Genomic DNA, 24828 nt, shown 5'->3' with positions numbered 1-24828 from the left:
CGAGAGAGGAATCTGAAACTGAACAAAGTGAAATGCAAATTTGCCATGACTGAAATAAAATATCTAGGACACATCTTAACCAAAGAAGGACTAAAACCTGATTCATTTAAAATAGAGGCCATCACTGATATGCCCAATCCAAGTAACAAAGCTGATCTTCAAAGATTTCTAGGAATGGTGACTTAACTAGTAAAGTTTATCCCAAATTTGGCAACAGTAACAACCCCTTTAAGACAGCTGTTGGCCCAAGATGTTGAATTTTGCTGGATGTCAGTTCATGAAACAGCATTCACACAGTAGCAAGAACTATTAACAAAAACTCCTGTTTTGAAATATTATAATGTGAAAGAACCTGTAACTCTGTCAGTGGACGCTAGTTCTACAGGCTTAGGTGCTGTACTGTTGCAAAGAGGTGCACCTGTTGCATATGCTTCTAAAGCAATGACTGCGACCCAACAGAACTATGCTTAAATAGAAAAGGAAATGTTGGCAATAGTGTTTGGATGCACAAGATTCCATCAATTTCTATATGGCAAAAAAGTGACTGTGGAAACAGACCACAAACCATTGGAGGCAATTTTCAGAAAATTGTTGCATAATGCACCTCCAAGAATCCAAAGACAGCAGTTAACACTGCAGAAATATCAATTACAAGTGCACTATACACCAGGCAAAGAATTAATCATTGCTGATACCCTGTCCGGGACATATCTTGAACAGGGTGAAGGAATAAGTTCTGATGAAGCTGAGGTTGCTGTTAACCTCATGTTATCTTATTTACCAATCTCCAAATCAAAACTGAAAGAATTTCAGGTGGCTACTGAAAATGATAGCATTTTGCAAATCCTGAAAAATGCCATTTTGCAGGGGTGGCCAGATAGAAGAGTAGAAGTTCCAGAGTGTATACGTGTTTATTGGAAATACAGAGAGGAATTAAGTGTTCATGATGGACTCATTTTTAAAAGTGACAGAATCGTAGTACCACAAGATTTGAAGAAAGAGATATTGAATATTATACATGAGAGTCATCTGGGTATTGAATTATGTAAAAAGCGGGCACGAGAAGCTGTATATTGGCCAGGTATGTGTGCCCAAATTGAAGTATTGGTACTGTCATGTACCACATGTCACACCTTCAGAAATAAAAACCAAAAAGAACCAATGTTATCTCATGAAATTCCAAGAAGACCTTGGCAGAAGCTAGGAATGGACTTGTTTGTATTTGAAAGAAAGGACTGTCTACTTTTGGTTGATTATTATTCAAAATATGTCAAAATATGTTTGCTTGAAGACACTACAAGTAGATCAGTAATTTTACACTGCAAACCTATATTTGCAAGACATGGTATACCTGAAGAGGTTGTCAGTGATAATGGCCCTCAGTTTTGCTCTAGAGACTTTAAAATGTTTGCCAAAGTTTGGGACTTTGTTCACACAACATCCAGTCCACTATTTCCTCAATCAAATGGAATGGCAGAAAGAGAAATCCAAACAGTAAAGAGGATTCTTAAGAAATCTAGTCTGAATAACACAAATCCTTATCTTAGTTTATTGGATTACAGAAATACGCCTACAGTAGATACAGCCTCACCTGCACAACTTTTAATGGGGAGACATTTAAGAACCAGGTTGCCTACCTCAGCACCGTTGTTACTACCTCAGCAGGTAAAAGGTGACATACAGACACATCTGAAGAGAAGACAAGAAAAACAGAAGCTTTACTTTGACAAAGGTTCAAAGCCTTTACCACCTTTGCAGGTTGGTGTTTCTGTTAATGTTCGGCAAGATGGAGTGTGGAAACCAGCAAGAGTGACTGGACAAAACATGACTCCAAGTTCATATTTGGTTCAGACTGATGATTTAGCTGTCTACAGACGGAACAGAAGAGATCTTCAAAGCACTCCAAGTTGTGAACCAAAAATAGATGAGACTACTGAGACTGCAACTGCACCTCCATCAGAGGTAGACCTATCAGAGTCTCAAGACAACAAAAGTGGAACAGCTGTAGCACAAAGTGCCAGTGATATACCAGAAAAGATTTTGGACTCTGAGTTACCTGTTACTACATCAAGAGGCAGAGTGATCAGAAAACCAATTTGATATAGACAGTAGTTTCTATTCTTTTTCTTTTTTTAAAAAAAGGGAGATGCAATGTGAGTAGGAACTCAAGTGAATTAGAAGTAATTGTATGGGGGAATCAGTTGGGGGTGGGACCAGTAGGAAAACAAAAGCAGAACTGTTGGTTATGCTGCAACACACTGTGAAGTAAAGTTTGTTCCTTCTAACCAGCATTTGTGGTTCATTTCAAATCTTGCAATTATTACACTGACCATCTTCTGCAGTTTAAAAGTTTTAAAAATGCCTGGCAAAATTTTAATTAATTTAAGAAATTTAGCATTGAAGTTAATGATAAGTCCGGGCATGCTCAGTAAGAACCAACTGTCATGGTTCTAAGAGCCACACTCACAGCTGCTTGGCTTGCCTAATCAGGAGGCCCCACCCACACCATACTTTTATTTCACTTTAGACAATCATGGCTTCCCCCAAAGAATCCTGGGAAATGTAGTTTGTGAAGGGTGCTGAGAAGAGACTCCTATTCCCCTGAGAGAGTTCCAGTGGCCAGAGTGGTTTAACAGTCAACCACCTGATTGAAGCTCTGTGAGGGGAACAGGGTGTAACAGGGTGTCTCATAGCAACTTTGATGTTGAACAAATTCATCCACTGAGATCCCTGTATTTATTTGTTTGTTTATTTATTATTTGATTTATATCCCGCCATTCCTCCCAGCAGGAGCCCAGGTCAATATATCAGGTCAATGTGGGGACATTTATGTGACATCATCATTATTTGATAATAAATAAATAAATAAATAACTTACCTATCCCCTTAAGAGGGGAGCACACCATTGGTGACTACATTATATGGTTTTATTATTTTAAATTGTCTGCTGTTTTTAACGTATGTTTCATGGTTTTAATTTTTCTCAAAGTTTAATTCTATTTTTAATTGTATACTTTGTATGTTTTCATGGTGTGGTGTTTTTAGTTGTAAGCCGCTCTGAGTCCTATTAGAAAAAGGGCGGGTAGAAATAAAGTTTATTATTATTATTATTATTATTATTATTATTACCACAGCCAAAATTATTTTCAAGATGTGATGTGCTGATAATATTATAATGGAAATTATGTTGATATACCACCAGTTTTAATTAATCTTCTAGAGTAATAATACCTTACTAATATTCTGCTTTTCTTCCAACACAGAGATTCAACATACCCTAGCTGTGCCTCCTTCATTCAGAACCACGCCAGTTTAAGACTTCCAAACTCAGATTTCAAAGGAATACTCAGACTGTTCCAGCTGTTGTACAAAATAATTGGGGCCAGCTGGATGTCAGGATGCAAGTGGTTACAATTATAACACTACTTTTCTTTTGTAAAGCAGCTGACTTTAGGAAGACAAGAAATGGAAGTTCAAGAAACAAAGCTAATAATGGAAAGGCAAATGGTCTGAGAAAAGCATCCAGCACTGTTAAGCGCTATACTCCAGAACTCCCATGTGATGTATACACCTACCTTCATGAAAAATACTTAGATTGCCAAGAAAGAAAACTGACATTTGCACTGTCTGATTGGCCAGAAGATTTAAAACATATGCTCCTAGCAAGAAACAAGATTCGTAAGCTGAAGAACAATATGTTTTCCAAGTATACAAAATTAAAAAGTCTAGATTTACAACAGAATGAGATATCAAAAATTGAGGATGAAGCATTTTTTGGTTTAAACAAACTAACTACACTTTTACTCCAGCACAACCAGCTTAAGATCTTATCTGAAGAGGTGTTTATTTACATGCCTCTTTTAAGTTACTTACGCCTGTATGATAATCCTTGGCACTGCAACTGTCAGATGGAAACTCTTATAACAATGCTGCAGCTTCCGAGAAACAGAAACTTGGGAAATTATGCTAAATGTGTACATCCAACAGAACTAAAAGGTCAAAAGCTCAGGCAGATAAAAGCTGAACAGCTGTGTAGTGAAGAAGACAGACTGGATCCTCACAGACCAGTAATACCAAAACCTAAAGCCACCAGACCTGAATTCGACTCTTCTCTCTGCCACATTTACGTGTTTCCTGTACAGACACTGGACTGCAGAAAAAAAGGTTTGTATAAGCCAACTGGCTGTGAGGGCCTGCACCTGGTGTTGGGCCAAGGAGACAGTAAACTAGGGTTGCTGCTGGTGTATCGTCCACCCTGCTGCCCGGCAGCTTCTCTGACCGAGCTGGTAGAGGCCATCTCGGCTGTGGTGTTGGAGGAGCCCAGAACAATAGTGCTGGGGGATTTCAATGTCCATGCTGAGGCTGCCTCTAGTGTTTCGGCTTGGGACTTCATGGCCTCTATGACAACCATGGGGCTGTCTCAAGTTGTCACTGGCCCAACACATAGGGCAGGGCACACCCTCAACTTGGTTTTTGCTCCAGATGGAGGAAGGGGTGGTCTGGAGATGGGGGGGTGGATGTCACCCCATCGTCATGGTTAGATCACTTCCTGGTCAAGTTTAGACTTATGGCTCCAATCCTTCCCTGCAGGGGTGGTGGACAGAGTAAGGTGGTCTGCCCCCAGAGACTAATGGAATCCACAGGATTCCTGAATGCCCCGGGGGAGTTCCCAGTAGATCGAGCAGGTGACCCTGTTGAAGCCCTTGTCACGCTGTGGAACAGCGAGGCGCATCGGGCTCTTGACACGGTTGCCCCTGGGCATCCTCTCTGGCACTGTGGAGCCCGGCTTGCACCTTGGTACACCAGTGAGCTAAGGGAAATGAAACAGGTTGGATGACGGCTACAGCACAAGTGGCGAAAGACATGCTATGAGGCTGATTGGGTACGAGTAAAACATCATAACCATGCCTACTGTGTGGCGGTGAGAGCGGCAAAGAAGGCCCACTTCTCTGCCTCCATTGCATCCTCAAGTAGCCGTCCCATGAAGCTTTTCCGTATTGTCAGGGGTCTGTTGACATCAACTCCAGGAAATAGAGTTTTAGATCCTTCGGACGCCTACTGTGAATTGTTTGCAAGGCACTTTGAGGGTAAAGTTGCTCACCTCCATAGCAGTCCTGATGCCCTTTCCACATCTACTGTAGTCCCCAATGTGGTGTCGTCCAGTGCAATGTCTGCTGCAACTTCTTGGGAACGGTTTCAGTTGATGCGGCCTGATGCAAGGTGCTTGCGATGATGTGGCCAGCAACGTGTCCTCTTGACCCTTGCCCTTCTTGGCTTATTAAAGCTTGCCAAGGGGGTCTGGCCGAGTGGATCCAGGGTGTGGTCAATGCATCATTGCGGCGGGGGGGGGTTCCAGCCGCCTTGAAAGAGGCAATGATCCAACCACTCCTGAAAAAGCCCACTCTGGACCCATTGGTTTGTGACAACTACCGATCAGTTGCAAATACCCCCTTCTTAGGGAACATGATTGAGACGGTTGTGGCGCAGCAACTGCAAGTACTCTTGGATGAAAGATTATCTTGACCCATTCCAGTCTGGGTTCAGGCCTGGTTATGGGACTGAATCAGCCTTGGTCACGCTGATGGATGACCTTTATCAGGAGGACAGGGGAGTGTGACCCTGTTACTTGATTTCTCAGCGGCTTTTGATACCATTGACCATGGTATCCTTCTGGGCCGACTTGGTGAGATGGGTATTGGAGGCACTGTTTTACAGTGGTTCTGATCATATCTCAAGGGTCGCTCTCAGAGAATAGCCTTGGGTGACTGTCTTTCGGCCCCCTGGCAGTTGTGCTGTGGGGTGCCGCAGGGTACTATCTTGTGCCCCATGCTGTTTAACATCTATATGAAGCCCTTGGAAGCACTCATCAGGAGATTTGAGGCAAGGTGTCAGCAGTATGCTCTATTTCTCCGTAACATCTGAATCAGGAGAGGCTGTGCAAACCCTGGACCGCTGCCTGGACTCAGTGGTGGGCTGGATGAGGGCCAATAAACTGAGTCTGAATCCTAGCAAGATGGAAGCACTGTGGGTTGGTGGTTCCCGAGTTTGGATAATTGGTCAGTTGCCTGCTTTGGATGGGGTCATACTCCCTCTGAAAGAGCAGGTCCGTAGTCTGGGGGTGCTCCTGGATTCATCTTTGTCACTGGAGGCCCAGGTGGCCTCCGTCGCTAGGAGTGCATTTTACCAGCTTTGGCTGGTAAGACAGCTGCAGCCATTTCTGGACCGGGATAGCATGACCACTGTTGTCCACGCACTGGTAACCCCCAGGCTGGATTCCTGTAATGCGCTCTATGTGGGGCTGCCCTTGAGGTTGGTCCAGAAGTTGCAGCTGGTGCAAAATGCGGTGGCGAGACTGCTCACTGGGGCAGGGTATCACCAACATGTCACCCTGCTGCTGAAAGAATTGCACTGTCTGCCCATTTGCTACAGGGCCAAGTTCAAGGTTCTAGTTTTGGTGTACAAAGCCCTATACAGCTTGGGTCCAAGATACCTGAAGGACCGTCTTACCCCTTATATACCCAGTTGATCACTGCACTCTGCAGGTGAGGGCCTCCTACAGATACCATCTTATCAAGAGATTTGTTCTGCACAACATAGGAAACAGACCTTTAGTGTGGCGGCACCTATCCTGTAGAATTCCCTCCCCTTGAATATCAGGCAGGCGCCATCTCTGCTATCTTTTCGTTGCCTTTGGAAGACTTTCCTCTTTCAACAAGCCTTTTAAGTTGAGACCTATCCCAGTCTGTGTTAGAATTGCTTGTTAATGTTTTTTTTAATAATGTTTTTAACTCTTTTTTAAAAGATGTTTTTAAAGCTTTTTTAAAAAATGGTTTTAATGTTGTTTTGTTTAAATGTATTTTAAGGTCTGTTTTTATGATGTTTTAAAGTGTTTTTAGAGCTTCTGTTTGCCGCCCTGGGCTCCTGCTGAGAGGAAGGGCGGGATAGAAATGAAATAAGAAATAAGAAATAAACTATGTATTTTATCTTTTAGCTGTGCATTAATGACCACATGAAAAAGTTAAACTTACAAAATAGTATTGGAAGGGTAAGATATATTTCTTAAAAAATATTTTAGGCTGCAAACCTATCCATGAGTAAGCCCTATTGAACTAAATGGTTCACTTCTCAGTAGACATGCATAAGATTACACTGTTAGCAGTTATCAAGTACAATGGTGCAACTTTTCACTACCTATCGATTAACCATAATAATCAATATACAATGATACAAATTTAACTTATCCTACTTACAAAATGAAGAAAGTGAGCAAATGTGGCTTAAGTGTACCAGATATGAGGAGTCTGGGAGTAAGATGAGCTTGTAGCCAAGAATACATTTAATATAAGACATGCTGGTAATTTAATCAAACAGCTGTGACATCTTATAGGTGAAGTCTCCTCCTACCCACCACTACAGCTACAAGAAAATCTAATGTAGGGCAAGATATCTTTCAAACAAGGAAATCAGTGGCAGCCTGGGTATAATATAAAAATTGTTCATTAAATACACCTCTATGCCCCCTGCACCATTTTTCAACTAGAGGAGTTCAACGAATTCCAGTGTTCTTCCCTATGCTGCATTCTAGATTATACTGCTGACACCATCTCAAAGGGTGTATCTGAAAAATATGCCAATTTTGTCTGTCTCAGAATAAAAAGAGGAAATCCCCAGTCTGCAGACCATGAGCATATACTACACTTCGTAAGTATGACTGTTTTAGTTCTGAAACAAGCAATCAGATTCTGAAAGCATATCTACTACAACTTTTTCAAAGCTGTTATAAAAAAGACAATAATTTGGGCTACAATCCTATGTACCCTTACTTAGGATAAATCCAGTTGAATTCAATAGGATTTACTTCTTAGGAGGCATGTATAGGATTGTACTGCCAAGAGCCAATTCCCATGTGCATTCTCAAATGCTACATGGAATAAAGAATCATATTGACTTGTTTCTGAAAGAAGAAAGGTAGATAAACAGGCCCCCCGGGGGGGAAGCATTGTACAGCTCTGGAACCACCGTAGAGAAAGCCCTGCTCTTGGATGATGGTAATCTAATAGCCAAAAAGATAGTACCTGGACTAGGACTTCACTGGTATGTTGGTGGAGGATCATAAAGAAGAAAGTGCTCTCTCAGAGTTTTAGAACTTGGAGCATTTAGGTCTTGAATTTGATCTGATGAAATAATCAGATGCTTTCAGCATCAAGGGCAGAGACAAAGGGCCAAACCATATATAATAGTGGTAGATATGTTTGTTTTCACATGTCCACCCAATTCATATATAAAATAGGAAGCATCTTTAACAATAAAAGTTATACGTGGGCGAGAGCACTGAACTCCTCAGTGCTTTACCTTCCCACAGTCTGTTGCTCCAGACACCTTTCTCCATTCCCAGTTTATTTTTAGTATTGAGATAGGAAGGCAGAAAACTAGCTAGCACAATGGACTGAGCAGAGTTAAGATGTGAGAGGTTCATCTGGAACGTTGCAGAAATCAGTGGAAAGTGGGTCTCCTTCTGTCCACCTGTTTGACTCCCATCACAGCACAGACTCTTGCTAAGAATTCTTTTAGCCTTAGTTCTCTACCATGTTTTTAAACATGTGAACACTATATGTCAATAAATAGATTGCTATGCACTGTAATTATTTACATATGCACGGATGTATAATTCCTGCTGTCCCAACAGGTGCCTCACTTTCTTTTTTCTGAAGTGTTGTATGTTGAGGCAGCCTATATGCACTAAGGTTGCAATCCTGAGTAGACCAATGTCTACTCAGAAGTAAGTCCCAGTAAATTCAATGGGGCTTACTCCCAGGTAAGGGGGGTTAGGATTACTACTTTAATCTGTTTCTACTGTGAATCTTGATGTTTTAGAGTGTTTTAGTGTTTTTGTTTACTGCCCAGGGCTCCTACTGGTAGGAAGGGCAGGATATAAATTTAAATCATCATCATCTTAAAAACCAATGGAGCGCATCATTCATTACTGTTCTTTTCACATGGAAAAAAGTGATCATCTTGGTTACCTGTAGTCTTTATCTGTGCTCCTCAGTTATATTCCAAGGGTCTGTCAGAATGGGGAGAACCGCCCAGATATGTCTGCTCATTTTTACCATCCATCCATCCACCCCCTAAGACTTTGTGAATGAGTAATTCATACAATTCAGGACACAAAGAGCCAAATATCAACAGGGTGCTAAACTGTGCCTCCCTGATGCCTGAGTGAAGGAAATGAGACTGGATGACAAGTTAATACTGAACTGTGAAATATAAGCTAGTGAGGTGGGCTGCAATTCTAACCCCATTTACCTGGGGATAAGCTAGCAATGGGCTCCATTCTGCAATAATCAGATTTCCATTAGATTAATTATTATTTCTGATATTCTCTATCTTTGCAGAGAAAATTTTGAAATAGCAACTCACCACACCTGGTTTCCGATTCTTCTTTTTTTCTGATCCTTTTTTTAAAAATTCACTTTGAAATCAATAGTGTGAGTGATACTTTTATCGATCTATTTTCTATGTGAGCTCTTCAAATGTGTATTCCCTTTCACTGAAGTCAATGAAGTGTTGATTGTAACTGACAGACAGAAAGCAGCAAGGGCGAATGTGGTGTTGATTGTAAGCAGCAGGGGAAGACAATGACTTGATTATCTGCCTTAATCTGCTCTGCAATGCACTTGAAAAGAAATGTAAACAGGCAATAATTACAGAGTTCAGAATAAAGATCAACACCAGTGGAGACTTGTGAATAAATAATGATGATAATATCAATAATTCTCTGCATATCTATATCTATATCTATATCAGAGGAGATCGGAAAAATGAGAAGGTATCAGAGGAAAAAGGAATTATATCATTAACAACCACTAGGGGGCCACACTTAAAAACAAAACATAAAAAGGAGAGGATTCCATCCCTAGTGTAAGCCCAATTGAGTTCAATGGGACTTACTTCGAAGAAGACATGGTTAGGTTTGCAGCCATAGATGGCTTTGTAGTGGGCCATTAAGCTAATTAATTTCCTTTATCTTTAACGTGCCACAAGACTCTTGGTTGTTTTTGCTGAAAAATACAGAGCTGTCCTTGTAGAAATTCATTAACTTTGAAAGGGAGCACACAGGGAAGGTAGTTTTGTAAATATTTGTTGATGGCTAAGATACAAGTGTCTATTTTGTGCTACAATGCATTAAAATCATTTAAATTATGTATATTACTGCATTAGTGGATTATGAAACCAAAAAAAGACTTGTGCAAAACAAACCAATGGCAGAATAAAAAATGCCAGATGAAAGTGCAAATGAATTTTGGAACAGATTTAGGCATGTCTGTATATCCTTAGGTTCAGCACCCTTCTTTTGCATGCACATTTGTTAATGTAAGACCTCTCACTCGCCCTGCCATGTTTTCTATGGAAATGGGAAAAACACAGGAATGATAGCACAGCCGTATCTATTGTGGCCATGAAAGTGGATATAATATAGCGAAACACACAAAGAAAGCACTAAATGCAGCTTACAGCAGAAGAACAATAATTTAAGTAGCACTAGGAGCTGACAGTCTAGAAGCCACTTTTTACTGGAGCTTCCTGGGCTTTGAGTATGGAATATGAGTAAATGAGAGAATAACAGACCTGGAAGGCACCAAAAGATTGTCCATATCCAAATCCTTGCCCAAACAACCATTCATCCACTGATATGTCAAACAGTAACCCCCACACGAGAGCAGCTTCACCACACAAATTATCTTCAGACTAAATAGCACCAGATGAGTTCAAAAATAGTGAGCCAAGCCATAAAGTGCAGAGGAAGACAAATGCCCTATTGTTTTGAGAGAAAAAGGGCAGTGTGTTAATGATGAGATAATAGCAATGCCCTTTATAAAAAGTAACTCAATAAGGAAATAATCCAGAAAAAAATGCTCTAAAATATAAAAAGGTCCACTTTCTGACACAAATCTGTACTACTTCTATATTTTTAAGATGGTTTCTTTACTAACTCCGTCAATTTGCTTTGTTTCAAACTGTCTGTGTTTACATTGATTCTCTCCAAGCTGGTGACGTGTGGTCAGTGCATGGGAGGGAGACCACCTTGGAACCACATGTATGCCACCTGGGACTCCATGATAGAAGAAAGGTGGGATATAAATATAAGAAAATAATTTTTAAAATCAATCTTCAAAACTACAAACACCTAACAATGCACATGAATAATCTATATTAGTATATGGATAAATGGAAAACTATGTTGGGGTGGAGGTTATGACTGTCTATAATGTATATCTTTCTTGTTTCTCTCTCAAGAGTTAAACAAAGTTCCTGTTAACATCCCTCCAGATGTAGTTAAACTTGATCTATCTAACAATAAAATCAAGCAGCTACAGTCTAAGGAGTTTGAAGATATTAATGAACTGAAAGTATTAAACCTCAGTAGTAATGGAATAGTTCACATAGACCCAGGTAAGCAAACTTTATTGTGAGAAAGACCATAACATCTCAGACTATAATCAGTTTTTATAAATGTTTTCATGATACAAAAGGTGGTCCTATTCCTCAAAGTGTTTTTAATTATGTGATAGTCACAAATACAAATTGCATAACTGCCAACTCTATTGCTTCCTATACGGGAATTCTACATACGGGAAGCAGAAACAGTCACTGACTAATCAGATTGTACTGTAAAACAATCTTATACATGTCTGCTCAGAAGTAAGCCCTGCTGAGTTCAATGGGACTTACTCCCAGGAAATGTGTACAAGATTACACTGTTAATCTCTATTTGGGTTCTACTACAGAGGCCTCGCAACAGTGTTCAGAACAATATGATTTGTGGCTGCTTGTTGCCTGCACTGATACTGGAATTTGCACTTCCCAAACCAATACATGAACCAAAATGCAGTTATCCTTCGAAATTCATACTTTGCTGAATTTTCTCCAGCCAAGGGAAAAGTGCATTAGTAACATATGCAAAAATGCATATGTTAGTGAAAATAAAGTACAAAATGCATTATATATTAGTGGAAAATATGTATATTAGGCAAAATTACATTAAAATATGTATAAGGGGAGAAATGTGCAAACTGATGCAGAAATGGGGCAAACTGAATTTAAGACTGGAAAAATGAGAAATCAGAACTGCAAGATTTGTCCATCCCTATTCTAAATAAATGGGAAAAACAGCAGGGAGTAGAAAAAGAGGAAGGCCAAACAAGAGATGGATTGATTCCATAAAGGAAGCCACGGACCTGAACTTACAAGATCTGAACAGGGTGGTTTATAACAGATGCTATTGGAGGTCGCTGATTCATAGGGTCGCCATAACTCATATCGACTTGAAGGTACATAACAACAACATTCTAAATTCAGTGGTCAGGATCCAAAGAGCTAGTTTAGTCTTGCCCATACCTGTTATATTGATCAGGATGAGACTGAGAATAAAATAGAGTTTCTTTATTTCATAATTCTTAAACAGTAAAACATCTGACCTTGTTCTGTGCTAGACCTCACCCAGCACACACAACACTGACTAACTAACTTCAGTAACTGAATCAGTCTAGCTCCCCCTAGGGTGTGTAATACCCTCTAGAGAAAGTTAACTCTTTCTTTGCTGTGCATCTAACCTAAAGACAAATTTCACTACAATACCCAGGAGGATTTTTGCTACTTTTCTTCAAATACCCCCCATATACTTTGCATTGTGAATTCCTTTTGAAACTTTATTCATTTTCAAGTTACATTTGAAGCAACTTTGGTGTGGAGAGATGTTGCTTGAAAAACTCAAGTCCAAGGCCTTGCTAGGCGAATAGAACTTGTCCTGATTCTTTGTGTCCTGGACTATGTGAAATTCGGCACAACTGGCAACTTTATCATTCTCCCCCATCAGGGTGGCAATGTTTGCTTATTTTTAAATATTAGAATTATGCTAAAGAAGCAATTTCTAAATGCACTGAAGTATGATTCTTCTATAAAACCTTAAACTGTGAAAACAGCTTTTGAAATTCCCCTTTTGTCAAGTTCTCATTCCCTTTTAAAGTATTCAGCTTAAAAAGAAGATTTTTTCTGTCCATTTCTATGTAATTGTGTTATTGAATTTGTCAAGTTTGGTTTTGCTTCCCCCTTCTTACTACTACCACTGCAACGATAAAGCCTCTATTTGCTTGGATTTGCTATATAGATAACATATTTTTATGCAGTTTTTCAAAATAACCCCACATTTTAGTCTCAAGGAAAAGTAAGCCTGAAGAGTCAGTTTGAATGAACTTTTTAATTCAGTTGAATCACATTTTGGATTATTAAACCAAGATATGCATGAGCTTTTTGCCTGAGCATGCAGTCCCTTTGTGGAAACTGGTATTAAACCAAGAACCCTCAAATTAACCATAGCTTCCCATTTTGTCTGAACTGGGAAAATGTTTGCGGGCAAGGATGCATGCCAGGATATTAACCACAGTTTAAGTTGCATACTATCCTGACTTGTTCCAAAGCTTCCTGGTTTGAACAAGAGAGGAAACTATTGTTAACTAGCAGCCTTGAACCAAGTGTTCCTCAGAAATTCTCAGAAACCAAAGAAAAAGAAAAATGTGCAGTTTTCAAATCCATGGTTAAAATCAGTGCAGTTTTGAAAGGTACATCCAATTGTATCCAAACATAGACAAAAACTTGCTCTTTGATCTCAGGAACCATCATGCTAAATTTGGTTACTATATCTTAAGAAGTATTTAAATTCATAGCAAACAAACAACTTTCCAAAATATATAGTGAATTAAATACTTGCTGGTTTGATTGCTGTGAAGAGAGGAAAGAAGGGACTGTGTGAGAGCAGGCAAAATGTTCATGCATACCTTGCTTTATTATGCCAAGACAGAACTGTCTGAAAATGGCCTTTATTGTACCTCTCCCTCTCTTTTTAAATCGCTCAACCACAGTTAATATTAGCTAATGTGTAATGGCACCAACAAACATCTATAAGCTTTTATAAGCAGTAGATACATATTCAGCATTCCCAGTATTTTTTTTTCTTCAATAGCTGCTTTTGTAGGACTCAACAATCTGGAGGAATTAGATTTATCAAACAACTCCTTGCAGAATTTTGAATATGGAGTACTGGAAGACTTGTACTTTTTGAAAATACTGTGGCTTAGAGGAAACCCTTGGAAATGTGACTACAACATTCATTATCTTTTCTACTGGTTGAAGCACCACTACAGTGTTCACTACAATGGTTTAGAATGTAAAAAACCTGAGGAATACAAAGGCTGGTTTGTTGGAAAGTATATCAGAAGCTATTATGAAGAGTGTCCCAAAGGTAAGCTCTCTGTTTACCCAGAAACATTTGAACAGGATACAGAAGATGAAGAATGGGAAAGGCATAAAGAACACCCAGTTCAAACGGCAAAGAAACATGGAGTAATTGTCACTGTAATAGGTTAATTTGTTCACTGCTACATTCAAACGTTTGATATTTTTGTAAAAAAAGGCAGTTTATATTTTTGTTACGTGTGGTGTTTGTTCATAAGGGAATATCTGCTAAAATATTTTTCAGTACTAATCACATGATGACATTTCTTATTTCTTTATAAATTTACTATTTTTAATCTGTTTTGCTTCTTTTTTGCCTTATTGGTAATCATTTGCATTATTTTAACACAAAGGGATATGATTTATTGCAGTGCAACAAACTAAATCTCTTTATAGAGTTAGGGTTGCCAGGTCAGAAGTATCCCAAACCCTGAGATTTCAGCGGCGGGCCCTAGTGATCTCAGGGAGGTGGGCCCTAGTGATGTCATTAAGCATGATACATTAAGCATCACTCACAGTTGCTTGGAGCATACAATTCAAACAAAAACATTTCTCTGATTGGAAATTAAGATAGAAACCTTAACTAAATGATGGAGCCTGCATAGGGAACTTTTAATCTGGCCTACTTGCTTTCGGCAAGAAGGGTTTAAGTGCCGTCAGCACAGGACAGTCACCAGAAGGCCATTGTAGGAAGAAAGGAGCCTAGTGTTGTAGAGATGTTAGATGGGAGCACTCGGGAGTTAACATGGATGCCCCTGAAGGCTGCAATTCTAAACCCACTTACCAAGGGACTAACCTACATAGAACTCAAAAGAACTTACTTCTGAGTAGATATAGTTTGGGTTGTGTTGTTGGTAACATTTGACTAGCAGGGCCTGCTCCCTAGGTGGGGCCCTGGTCGAGGGCCCCTTGGGCTACAAGGGCACATGAGGGGGCCCCTCCAATCCCCTTCCATGATTTGCGAAGCTTCTGACCCACCCACCATTCCCTCGCTCCATCTACCTTTCCCTGCTGACTTCTTTTGCAGCTGTGTGCAGTGCACGCACAGTGCTACCATGAAGCAAGATGGCGGCAGAGGTTTTCATAAGGTGCTTATGCCCGACACCAGCTTGGTTAACAACAGAAATGTGCGCACATAGCACGCATGAGTGGCATCAACTAAGATGGTGGCAGAGGATTCAGCCCCTTAGGGAAACCTTGGCTGCCATCTTGGTTAATGGTAGTGCCGTGCACGCAGCCCACATAGCCACAAAAGACAGGAGACAGATAGGTGGGGCGCGCACACACATGACAGGGCCTGACGCAAGCTAGTGCCCAAGGGTCCCGGCATGCCTGGGGCCGGCCTTGTGGACTAGAGATCCTCTGCAAAGACATCCATATCCAAGCAGGGTTGGCAACCCCCTGCCTGAAATGCCCTGCCCCTATCTTTTAACATAGCTGCTCCAAACTTCTTTACAGATTTGACCCTTAACTTCAGAAAGAGGTCTGAGAAATGAGTAAGAGTAAGAAGATTCTCTAACTCTAACTCTGTCTATCTTGTGAGCTGCTATAAACTCACTTTGGCACCACAATTCCAGTGAGGAATAACTGATAGAGAGAAAACACACATGGTTTGGTCTACCTTCACTGGCTGCAGCTTGGGAACAACAATTGCAGCCACACTTCCAAATATGTGAATTCTCTTTTACCGCTATTGGGCAAGAAACATACTGTCATGCAACCAACAAGGTACATCATCAACGGGTTTAAGGGAGTTGAGCTCAGCACATGAAACCACTGTTGTTGCTTCCATGGATGTAAGGGAGTGAGGTTAAAGATAAGTGAAATGCAAATAGAAAAAAAACAAAAGACAGTGATGCTTTCCTAAATGCAATACCATACCAACTACAACAAGATTCCTATGAGTAAGGCAGACAACTCAGCATCCCACAGCCAGTCAGGATTCATAACCAAAACCCAAAACTAATAAAATCCTGGCAGCCAATCAGCAAAGGTCACAAAAATCCCCATGCAGCACAACCTGACCCAGGGGCTGCAGTTAATGCAGAATGCTGCAGCACAATTGTTGACATGACTGAGATCCTATCAGCACATATTACCTGTACTCTAAAATCTGCACTGGTTCCTGATTTGCTACCAGGCCAAGTTGAAGGTGTGCTTTCTGTGTCATGGGTACCACATAGTACTTGTTCTGTTATTGTAAAAAATCAGTCCTTTAATGTGGTAGCACCCATGCTTTGTAACTCCTTGCCTATTTACATTAGGCAGACACTTCTTCTCAGCACCTGCTAAAATCATTTTTGTTTAGGCAAGCCTATCCAGACATGAAGAAGCTATTGTGTTTTTAAATCTGTTTTTAACTCATTGTTGGTTTTATTATTTTGAATGTTTCTAAATACCTGTCTTTAACTGTTTTTGCCAATAATTTTATTCTTTTAATTCCTTCTGTAAACCACTTTGAGATTTTTTTACAATAAAACGGTATATAAATGTTGTAAATAAAATACATAAATAAATTTTGGAGTCACTATGGCCTTTGAGTCTCTTCCCACTTTTAGGAAAATGGAATCTGCCTTATACTGACTCAGGCCATTTGGTACTGATGACATGGACTAGCATTGGCTCTCCAGGATCCAGGCCATAGTCTTTTCCAGAAATTGAATTTTGGACCTTGCATGCAAAGCATATGCCCTATCAATGAGCTACAACCTTCCTGTTCAAAAAAGTATCTTTTAAAATTGTTCTTTTCAATTCACTCTTGAATGCACACCATACCTAGGGCAGATCCCCATCATTCATTTAAAGCACATTCAACACCCATTTGAAGCACATGAATCCCACCACAGAATCATGGGAAGTGTAGTTTGTTAAAGGTGGTGAGAACTATAACTGTGAGGGAGAAACTACACTTCCCAGGATTCTGTAGGGAAAGTCATTTGCTTTAAATGTGAATTGGATGTGCTTTAAATGTATTGTGTGGATCTACTTAATAAACTTTGTCTGTATGTAAATAATTTTAATCAATTTTTCAAAATGGAAATGAGCTATAAAGTGTACTGGGTGACCATGGGCTACTCATAATCTCTCAGCCTATCTGCCCCTCAGGATGAACCATGACCACCCCAAGAAAGAAGGGCACACTTAAAATATAGAGGAAATAATCTACAACCATAGTGTGAAATCAAATACTTATTGGGACACAGTATGAAGAAATATTTACATAAGCATGACTATCAAATATGTTTATTATTTACACAACCTGTAAAGATATTTATAGTGCAATCCTATGTTTGTTTACTCAGAAACAAGTCCCAATGTATTCAATGGGCCTTACTCAAACAGGGAAGCGTGGACAGAACTGAAGCCTCAATAGATAAAGAACTTCACCCAACCCAAAATTCAGAATCATGCCACTTTAAGCTGTTTTGCAACTGTTTATACTTGTTTTTACGGTTATTGGATTTTAAAGGGATTTATTTCTTGTTGTGAGCTGCCTTGGTTTCCAATCACCAACCCTACCTCACAGGGTTGTTGGGAAGACTCCATATACACGCACACACTGGAGATGTAATATAATAGTTTATTGTCAAACCAGTTGGTCATTGCAGTACATTTTTTAAAAATCAGTATTAATTTCCTAAATAATAAAAACTGTGATACCTAAGCAAGCCCTGCCTAATTGCTTTAAAACATAGGATTGGAGGGGGAGAGAAAGATTTACAACACAAACACAATTCTTTACTATGTTCACACAAAAGTATCATTAATTTACAGCACAATCCTAACTACATCTACTTAAAAGTAAGTCCTACTGAATTCAGTGGGGTTTAGTCTGGATATGTGGGGTTAGCATTGCAGCTTTACTCCCAGAAAAGTGAGTATTGGATTAAAGCTTCATATTGGAAAGGTTGTCAAAACACTGCTCTCTTCAATAGCCCAGGGTTTGACTCCTGTACACAAGAGAAAAAACCCTGAAAGATATATACTTACTCAATTTATGAGATTTTCAGATAAAGAGGGGGGGACTGTTTTTTGGTGTTGCAATGAGGTCTAGGCACTGCCCGGAGATCATCAAATCACTACCCTGACTTCACTTATTGGCTACAATCCTGAAAGGAGAAGTAAATCTCACTATGTTAAGTGGGGGCCTACTCCTAGGTAAGTGTGCACAGAACTGCAGGCATGCAGAAGAATCCTATGCATATTGAAACTGTAACAGAAGGTGCATACTCCAGCTGTCCAGGCTATGAAGTGTACATCATGTTAATTACTCAGGAGTAATGCTGCTACCACAGTCTCCTTTAAAACTGCCTAGATGTGGATGAGGAAGAAATCCTAGACTTGTGGCAAGTTATCTAGGAGAGGTAGCCTACTTCATAAACACCAGTTCCTTCTCTTATAGCACAGATGAAGGGTTAAAGCAGGTGAATGGGACATGATCCTGTCTAGGTAGAATAGTATTCAATGTCAGGTTTTGTCCCGTCCAGAGCCGAAAGAATGAGGCTGGAGTGTGTGTGCAAATAAATCTCATTTTATTAGAGTAATCGATACATCAAAGGCATTGCGCTTCATAGGAAACCCTACGCTAACTCACTAGAGTCCCTAACTATACTCTAGACATGCTCTGCAGCGTGTGAAGGAAGTTGACTCAACGACACCCCCCACTGGGAGCGGCAGGCTTATATAGGAAATGTTTTCGAACGTAATCTCTGACTCCTTCGTAATTCCTGTCTCTGCCCTGTCCGTTTCTCACAGCAACGGGAACGAGGAGACAGGGGACGCGCATCCAACAGCTCATCTGAAGACACCTGCTCCTGAGCAATGGGCTTGAGGTCAGGGGGCGGTGCCACACTGGAATCCTCCTGGGAACTGCTTGGTAAAGGAGGAGCTGGCACTGACTCTGAAGCTTCCTCCCACAAGTCCTCTGCATCAACTGGGGGCGGTGCGCTCGGCTCCTTGGAAAGGGCGTTACTCGTTGGAACTGGCTGGAGAGCAGGCTGCCCCCCTCCCGCACGATCCTGCTCAGACACAACAATCCCCAATTCTGCTTCTTCTGGCTGCGGAGGTGCCTGAAACTCATGCCTCCCCCCTTCCTGTCCCTTCTGAGCTGGCTGCAGCGCAACATCATCCCCCCCTCCATGCTTTAACCCTTCCCACCCCTGAGGTCTAGGTTTCTCTGGATAAGCCTCATGGAATTCTCTCACCAAAGTCGGAGCATGCACATTCTCCTCTGTTTCCCAGGAACATTCAGTTGGATCGTACCCCTTCCAATGAATCAGGTACTGAAGACGCTCTCAGCGTTTTCGCGAGTCCAAAATCTGTTCTACTTCGTATTCCTCCTCCCCCTCTACCAACAACGGCGGTGCGGGCTCCACTCGCGGACGGTGAGGGTCGGGGGCAGCGTCCTTGGTCAACAATGCCCTTTGGAAGACTGGGTGCATCTTGAAGGTGGGCGGCAATTTTAGTCTGTAAGCCACGGGGTTAATCTGAGCCTCCACCTCAAAGGGCCCTACACGCCGATCCTGCAGTTTATGACACCGGCCAGGCATAGCTAGGAAACATGTAGAGATCCAGACCTGGTCTCCCACTCGTATGAGGTCCCCCTATCTCCGATGCTGGTCAGCTGCGTGTTTGTAATCCGCTTTGGCCTGTTCTAGTTGCTCTTGGAGTAGCTGTTGCACAGCGTGAAGTTCCTGCAAGTAATCCTCAGCGGCTGGGACTGAGAGACTGTCTTTTGGGGCAGAGAAGGCTCAGGGGTGGTAGCCAAAATTGGCGAAGAAAGGAGTCTGTTGCGTGTGCAAACGACGTAGTACCCTCACTCGCAGTTCTCCGGGGTGCACATAAACAGCTTCCTGATGGTGCAGTATGCCATCCTTCCATATAAGGTCCTTCTGTTCTGCCTGGGGTGACACGCCCTCTTCGACCCGCTGCTCCTGCATGAAAGGGTACTGTTGTTGCGCTTCATGCACTTCAGCTTCCCAAGAATCTTGGCAGGCCCCTACTACTCCTCGCTCGGGAGGGATTATGTACTGTAACGGTCTTGGGGAGGGATCCCTCAGAAATTCTGGCTTCCTTGAGAGGGCATCAGCCCGCTTATTCTGTGCTTGGGAGATATAATGAATTTTGAAATGGAACCATGTGAAGAACTGAGCCCAGCGCACTTGCCTCTGATTGAGTTTACGGGTGGTATGAAGACTCTCTAGATTACGACAGTCCGTGCGCACCTCAATTTCATGCTGCGCCCCTTCCAGATGGTGTCTCCAGGCTTCAAAGGCATCTCTAATGGCTAATAGCTCCTTTTCCCACACAGTGTAGTTTTGTTCAGAGTCGGTTAATTTTCTGGAAAAGTAGGCACAAGGCATCAGTTCTCCCCCTTTCTGGGCCGGTTGCAAAAGAACTCCTCCGATCACGACGACCGACGCATCCGTCTCTACCACAAAAGGGAGCGCCGGGTCGGCATGCTGTAGTATGGGTTCGGTAGCAAACCTTCACTTCAGGCTCTCGAAAGCCTCTTGTGCAGCTTCTGTCCATTGGAAAGGTCCTGAGCCCTTCAGGCAATCCGTGAGCGGTGCGGTCTGATGGGAGTGGTTGGCTATGAAATGATGGTAGTAATTCGCAAAGCCCAAGAAGCGTTGCAAATCCTTCTTGGTCTTCGGGGGTTGCCACGTGAGTACACAACGAACTTTTTCTGGGTCCATTTCTACTCCTGCTGGAGAGATCCAATACCCCAGAAAGTCCAACGTGGTTAGGTCAAACCCACACTTTTCCAGCTTCGCGTAAAGACAGTCTTCCCGTAACTTCTGCAGCACTGCACGCACATGCGAGTCGTGTTCCTCGGGAGTATTCGAATAAATCAGGATATCATCCAAATACACTATCATAAAGCGGTCCACAAAGTCCCGAAAGATGTCATTCATAAAATTTTGGAAGATTCCAGGTGCTCCCGACAACCCGTATGGCATCACCAAATACTCAAACTGACCGTAACGGGTCTTAAACGCAGTCTTCCATTCATGACCTGCCTTAATCCTCACCAAGTTGTAAGCTCCTCTCAAGTCCAGTTTTGTGAAAATTTTGGCGGATTGCAACCTCTCCAACATTTCCCTAATGAGCGGCAGCGGGTAACTATTGGGGATAGTGAGCTGGTTTAGGACTCGATCATCATTACAGGAACGGAGCTCCCCCCCTTTTTTCTTCACAAACAGCAGGGGTGCACCAGCTGGGGACTGTGAAGGGCGAATGAAGCCTTTCTTCAAATTGGCGTCCTTAACGCTGCCAACTCTGGTTCAGATAGAGAGTAGATCCGCCCGGCAGGGATGTGTGCCCCAGGCACCAAATCAATGGCACAATCATAGGGCCGGTGAGGAGGGAGTTGCTCCGCTTCCTTTTTATTGAAGACGTCCCGAAAACTCCCATACTTGGTGGGCAAAGTTATCTCCCTTGGGGGAGACGCCCCTGCCAACACCTGTGGCTCCACTTCAGGCTGGCAATGTTTATGGCAGTACTTGGAGGTAAAAACCACCACAGCTTCATCCCAAAAGATTGTGGGGTTGTGCCTAACCAGCCAAGGCATACCCAACACCACCGGGAAATGCGGCAAGGACGCCACATAGAACGACAGGTCTTCCTGATGCCCAGGGACCTTCACTTCCACGGACTCAGTCACCCGAGTCACCCCCCCAGACTTCAGAGGCCGGCCATCTATAGTTTCCACTGCCAACGGCTGACTCAGTTCTCTTGTGGGAATAGCGTGGTGTAGCGCCAACTCTCGGTCTATGAAACAAGAGGATGCTCCGCTGTCGATCATAGCCTTGGCTGAGAAGTTCTCGCCTGAGGATAGGGTGATGCGAATGGGCAACAGAAGGGCCCCTTGGGAGGGAAGGGGTCGTAACGGAGGCTCAGTGTCTGTAGCACCCCCCAACTCTCTAGCCTCTACGAGAGCTGGGATGTGAAGTTTTCCAGTGGCTGGGATCTTCCGGTTTTGGCTGCACAATTTCTGGCGAGGTGTCCAGACTTTCCGCAATAGTGACACAGTCCTTCCCTCCGGTGTCTTTCCCTCTCCTCCTCTGTCAATCGCAGTCTAGCCCCCCCAATCTGCATGGGCTCATCTCCCGAGACAGTAGGGATGCCAGGATTGGTCACGGGGCGCGCACGGGGCAGCAGAGCAGCAACCTGACTCCGTGAAGGCTCCATTCTTCACTCCAACTTTCTTCCTTCTAAGCGGCTGTCTATCTGCAAACTCAGTTGAATCAAACCCCTCAGTGAGTCAGGGTGTGTGGAGCGCGCCAGTTCATCCAACACTTCTGGACTCAGTCCATTTCTGTAGAAGTACATCAAGGCTGGGTCATTGTACTCCGTCTCCTGAGACAAAACACGAAAAGCATTCGTGTATTGCCCTAAAGACCCCCTTCCCTGTCTCAGGGTCCCTAACTGGCGGGCAACCGTCTCCTTCCTCTGGGGGTCTCAGAACATGTCCCCCATTGCATTCTTGAAGGCATCAAACTGGCGCAATATCTGGTCGTTGCGAATCAAATACAGGGTGGCCCATTTGGCCGCTTCCCCTTCCAATAAACTGATGATGCGTCATCAGTTGGGAACTCAGCTCTGCGCACTTGAATGTACAACTCACATTGGGCTAGAAACATGGCAAACTGTTCACTCTGGCCCCCGTATCGCACAGGGAGCCCCACTGGAGACTTCACAGGGGCTGCCGCCCTGGGAGGCGCAGCCTGGACTTAGGCGACCAAGGCATGGAGATTCTGGTTATCCACTTGCAAGGCTTGCGTTGCGGCTCTGAGGTTTTGGTTCTCAGCTTGTAGGGCTTGCGTAGTCACTTGGAGGTTCTGGATCTCGGCTTACAAAGCTTCCATGGTGATAGGTACTCCCTCTCTTGTTCCGTTCTGGTCCATGTCATCCGCCATGGAAACATGTTTGAGTAGGGATGGTGGTTGAGTCAATCTGTCCCATCCAGAGCCGAAAGAATGAGGCTGGAGTGTGTGTGCAAGTAAATCTCATTTTATTAGAGTAATGGATACATCAAAGGCATTGTGCTTCATAGGAAACCCTACGCTAACTCACTAGAGTCCCTAACTATACTCTAGACATGCTCTGCAGCGTGTGAAGGAAGTTGACTCAACGACCCCCCACTGGGAGCGGCAGGCTTATATAGGAAATGTTTTCGAACGTAATCTCTGACTCCTTCGTAATTCCTGTCTTTGCCCTGTCCATTTCTCGCAGCAACGGGCACGAGGAGACAGGGGACGCGCATCCAACAGCTCATCTGAAGACACCTGCTCCTGAGCAATGGGCTCGAGGTCAGGGGGCGGTGCCACACTGGAATCCTCCTGGGAACTGCTTGGTAAAGGAGGAGCTGGCACTGACTCTGAAGCTTCCCCCCACAAGTCCTCTGCATCAACTGGGGGCGGTGCACTCGGCTTCTCGGAAAGGGCGTTACTCGTGGGAACTGGCTGGAGAGCAGGCTGCCCCCCTCCCGCACGATCCTGCTCAGACACAACAATCCCCAACTCTGCTTCTTCTGGCTGCGGAGGTGTGAAACTCATGCCTCCCCCCTTCCTGTCCCTTCTGAGTTGGCTGCAGCGCAACAGGTTTCTGGCTTTCAGAATGTTTATTAAATATTCAGTTCAGTAAAGAAAAAGCAATTACATAAAAAGAAATAAATATGTGACTGTCCACCTAGGGCCTAGGAGACATAATATGCAAGCTACAGTCACAAATGGAGTATTTTCAGCTTACATGCACCTAACATAGGACATGTCTTGGCAGGGAGTGACAGAGCTTCTCTGCGTATCTCAAAACCATCCTGTTTTATGTGGGATGTAGGCAGGGGGAAATCCAGAGGCAATATATGGATCTTTAGGCTCCTGCAAGTGTGCTATATTCCAGGAGCTGGAAGCTCATTACTGGTTATCTATGGGAGTTAAGGAAGGAGAGGTGTGCATTTGGGAAGGATGTCCTTTTGGATCCCTATCAGACAAGAGAAAACCCTTATGTACGTCTACTCCAAAGTATATCCAGTTGAGTTCACTCTCTCTGATAAGTATATATAGGATCACAATCGTAGTTTAATTTACACAGGGCTGGGAAACTTTCCCAGCCTGGTTCAATATATGCTTTTTTTCTTTTTATACATTCCTCAAGTTGTTTATATTGGAAATAGAATGTTATTTGCATGTCTTATTTCTATAATAATAATAATAATATTAAAATAATGTATATTTATTTATTAAATTTATATCCCGTCCTTCCTCCCAGAAGGAGCCCAGGTCTCTCCTTAAAAAGCTTGTTGAAAAAGGAAAGTCTTCAGTAGGAGCTGAAAAGATAACAGAAATGGTGCCTGTCAAGGGGAGGAAATTCCAAAGTGTAGATGCCACAACGCTAAAGGTCTGCTTCCTACGTTGTGTGGAACAGACCTCCTGATAAGATGGTATCTGTAGGAGGCCCTCACCTGAAGAGCGCAGTGATCAACCTTTCGAGGTTTCAAGATGACCTTTCAGGTACCTGGTTCCAAACAATATA

At 42.6% G+C, this 24828-nt stretch overlaps 2 protein-coding genes across 3 annotated transcripts in view; one reads left to right on the top strand and one right to left on the bottom strand.

Moving 5' to 3' along the window:
* The window catches only part of FBXL13 (F-box and leucine rich repeat protein 13), a 177871-nt gene that overhangs the window by 62989 nt on the left and 90054 nt on the right, over nucleotides 1–24828 (bottom strand). The gene's annotated exons all lie outside the window — the stretch shown is intronic.
* Nucleotides 3399–14541, top strand: LRRC17 (leucine rich repeat containing 17). The gene is made up of 3 exons (XM_061582096.1): nucleotides 3399–4164; nucleotides 11299–11454; nucleotides 14021–14541. Exons 1-3 carry the CDS (start codon nucleotides 3399–3401, stop codon nucleotides 14422–14424), a joined length of 1326 nt encoding a protein of 441 aa, XP_061438080.1. The 3' UTR covers nucleotides 14425–14541.

Source organism: Rhineura floridana, chromosome 8, assembly GCF_030035675.1.
Source record: "Rhineura floridana isolate rRhiFlo1 chromosome 8, rRhiFlo1.hap2, whole genome shotgun sequence".
Taxonomy (NCBI): domain Eukaryota; kingdom Metazoa; phylum Chordata; class Lepidosauria; order Squamata; family Rhineuridae; genus Rhineura; species Rhineura floridana.
The sequence above is the reverse complement of the archived record's forward strand: the minus strand, read 5'-3'. Positions and strand labels throughout refer to the sequence as shown.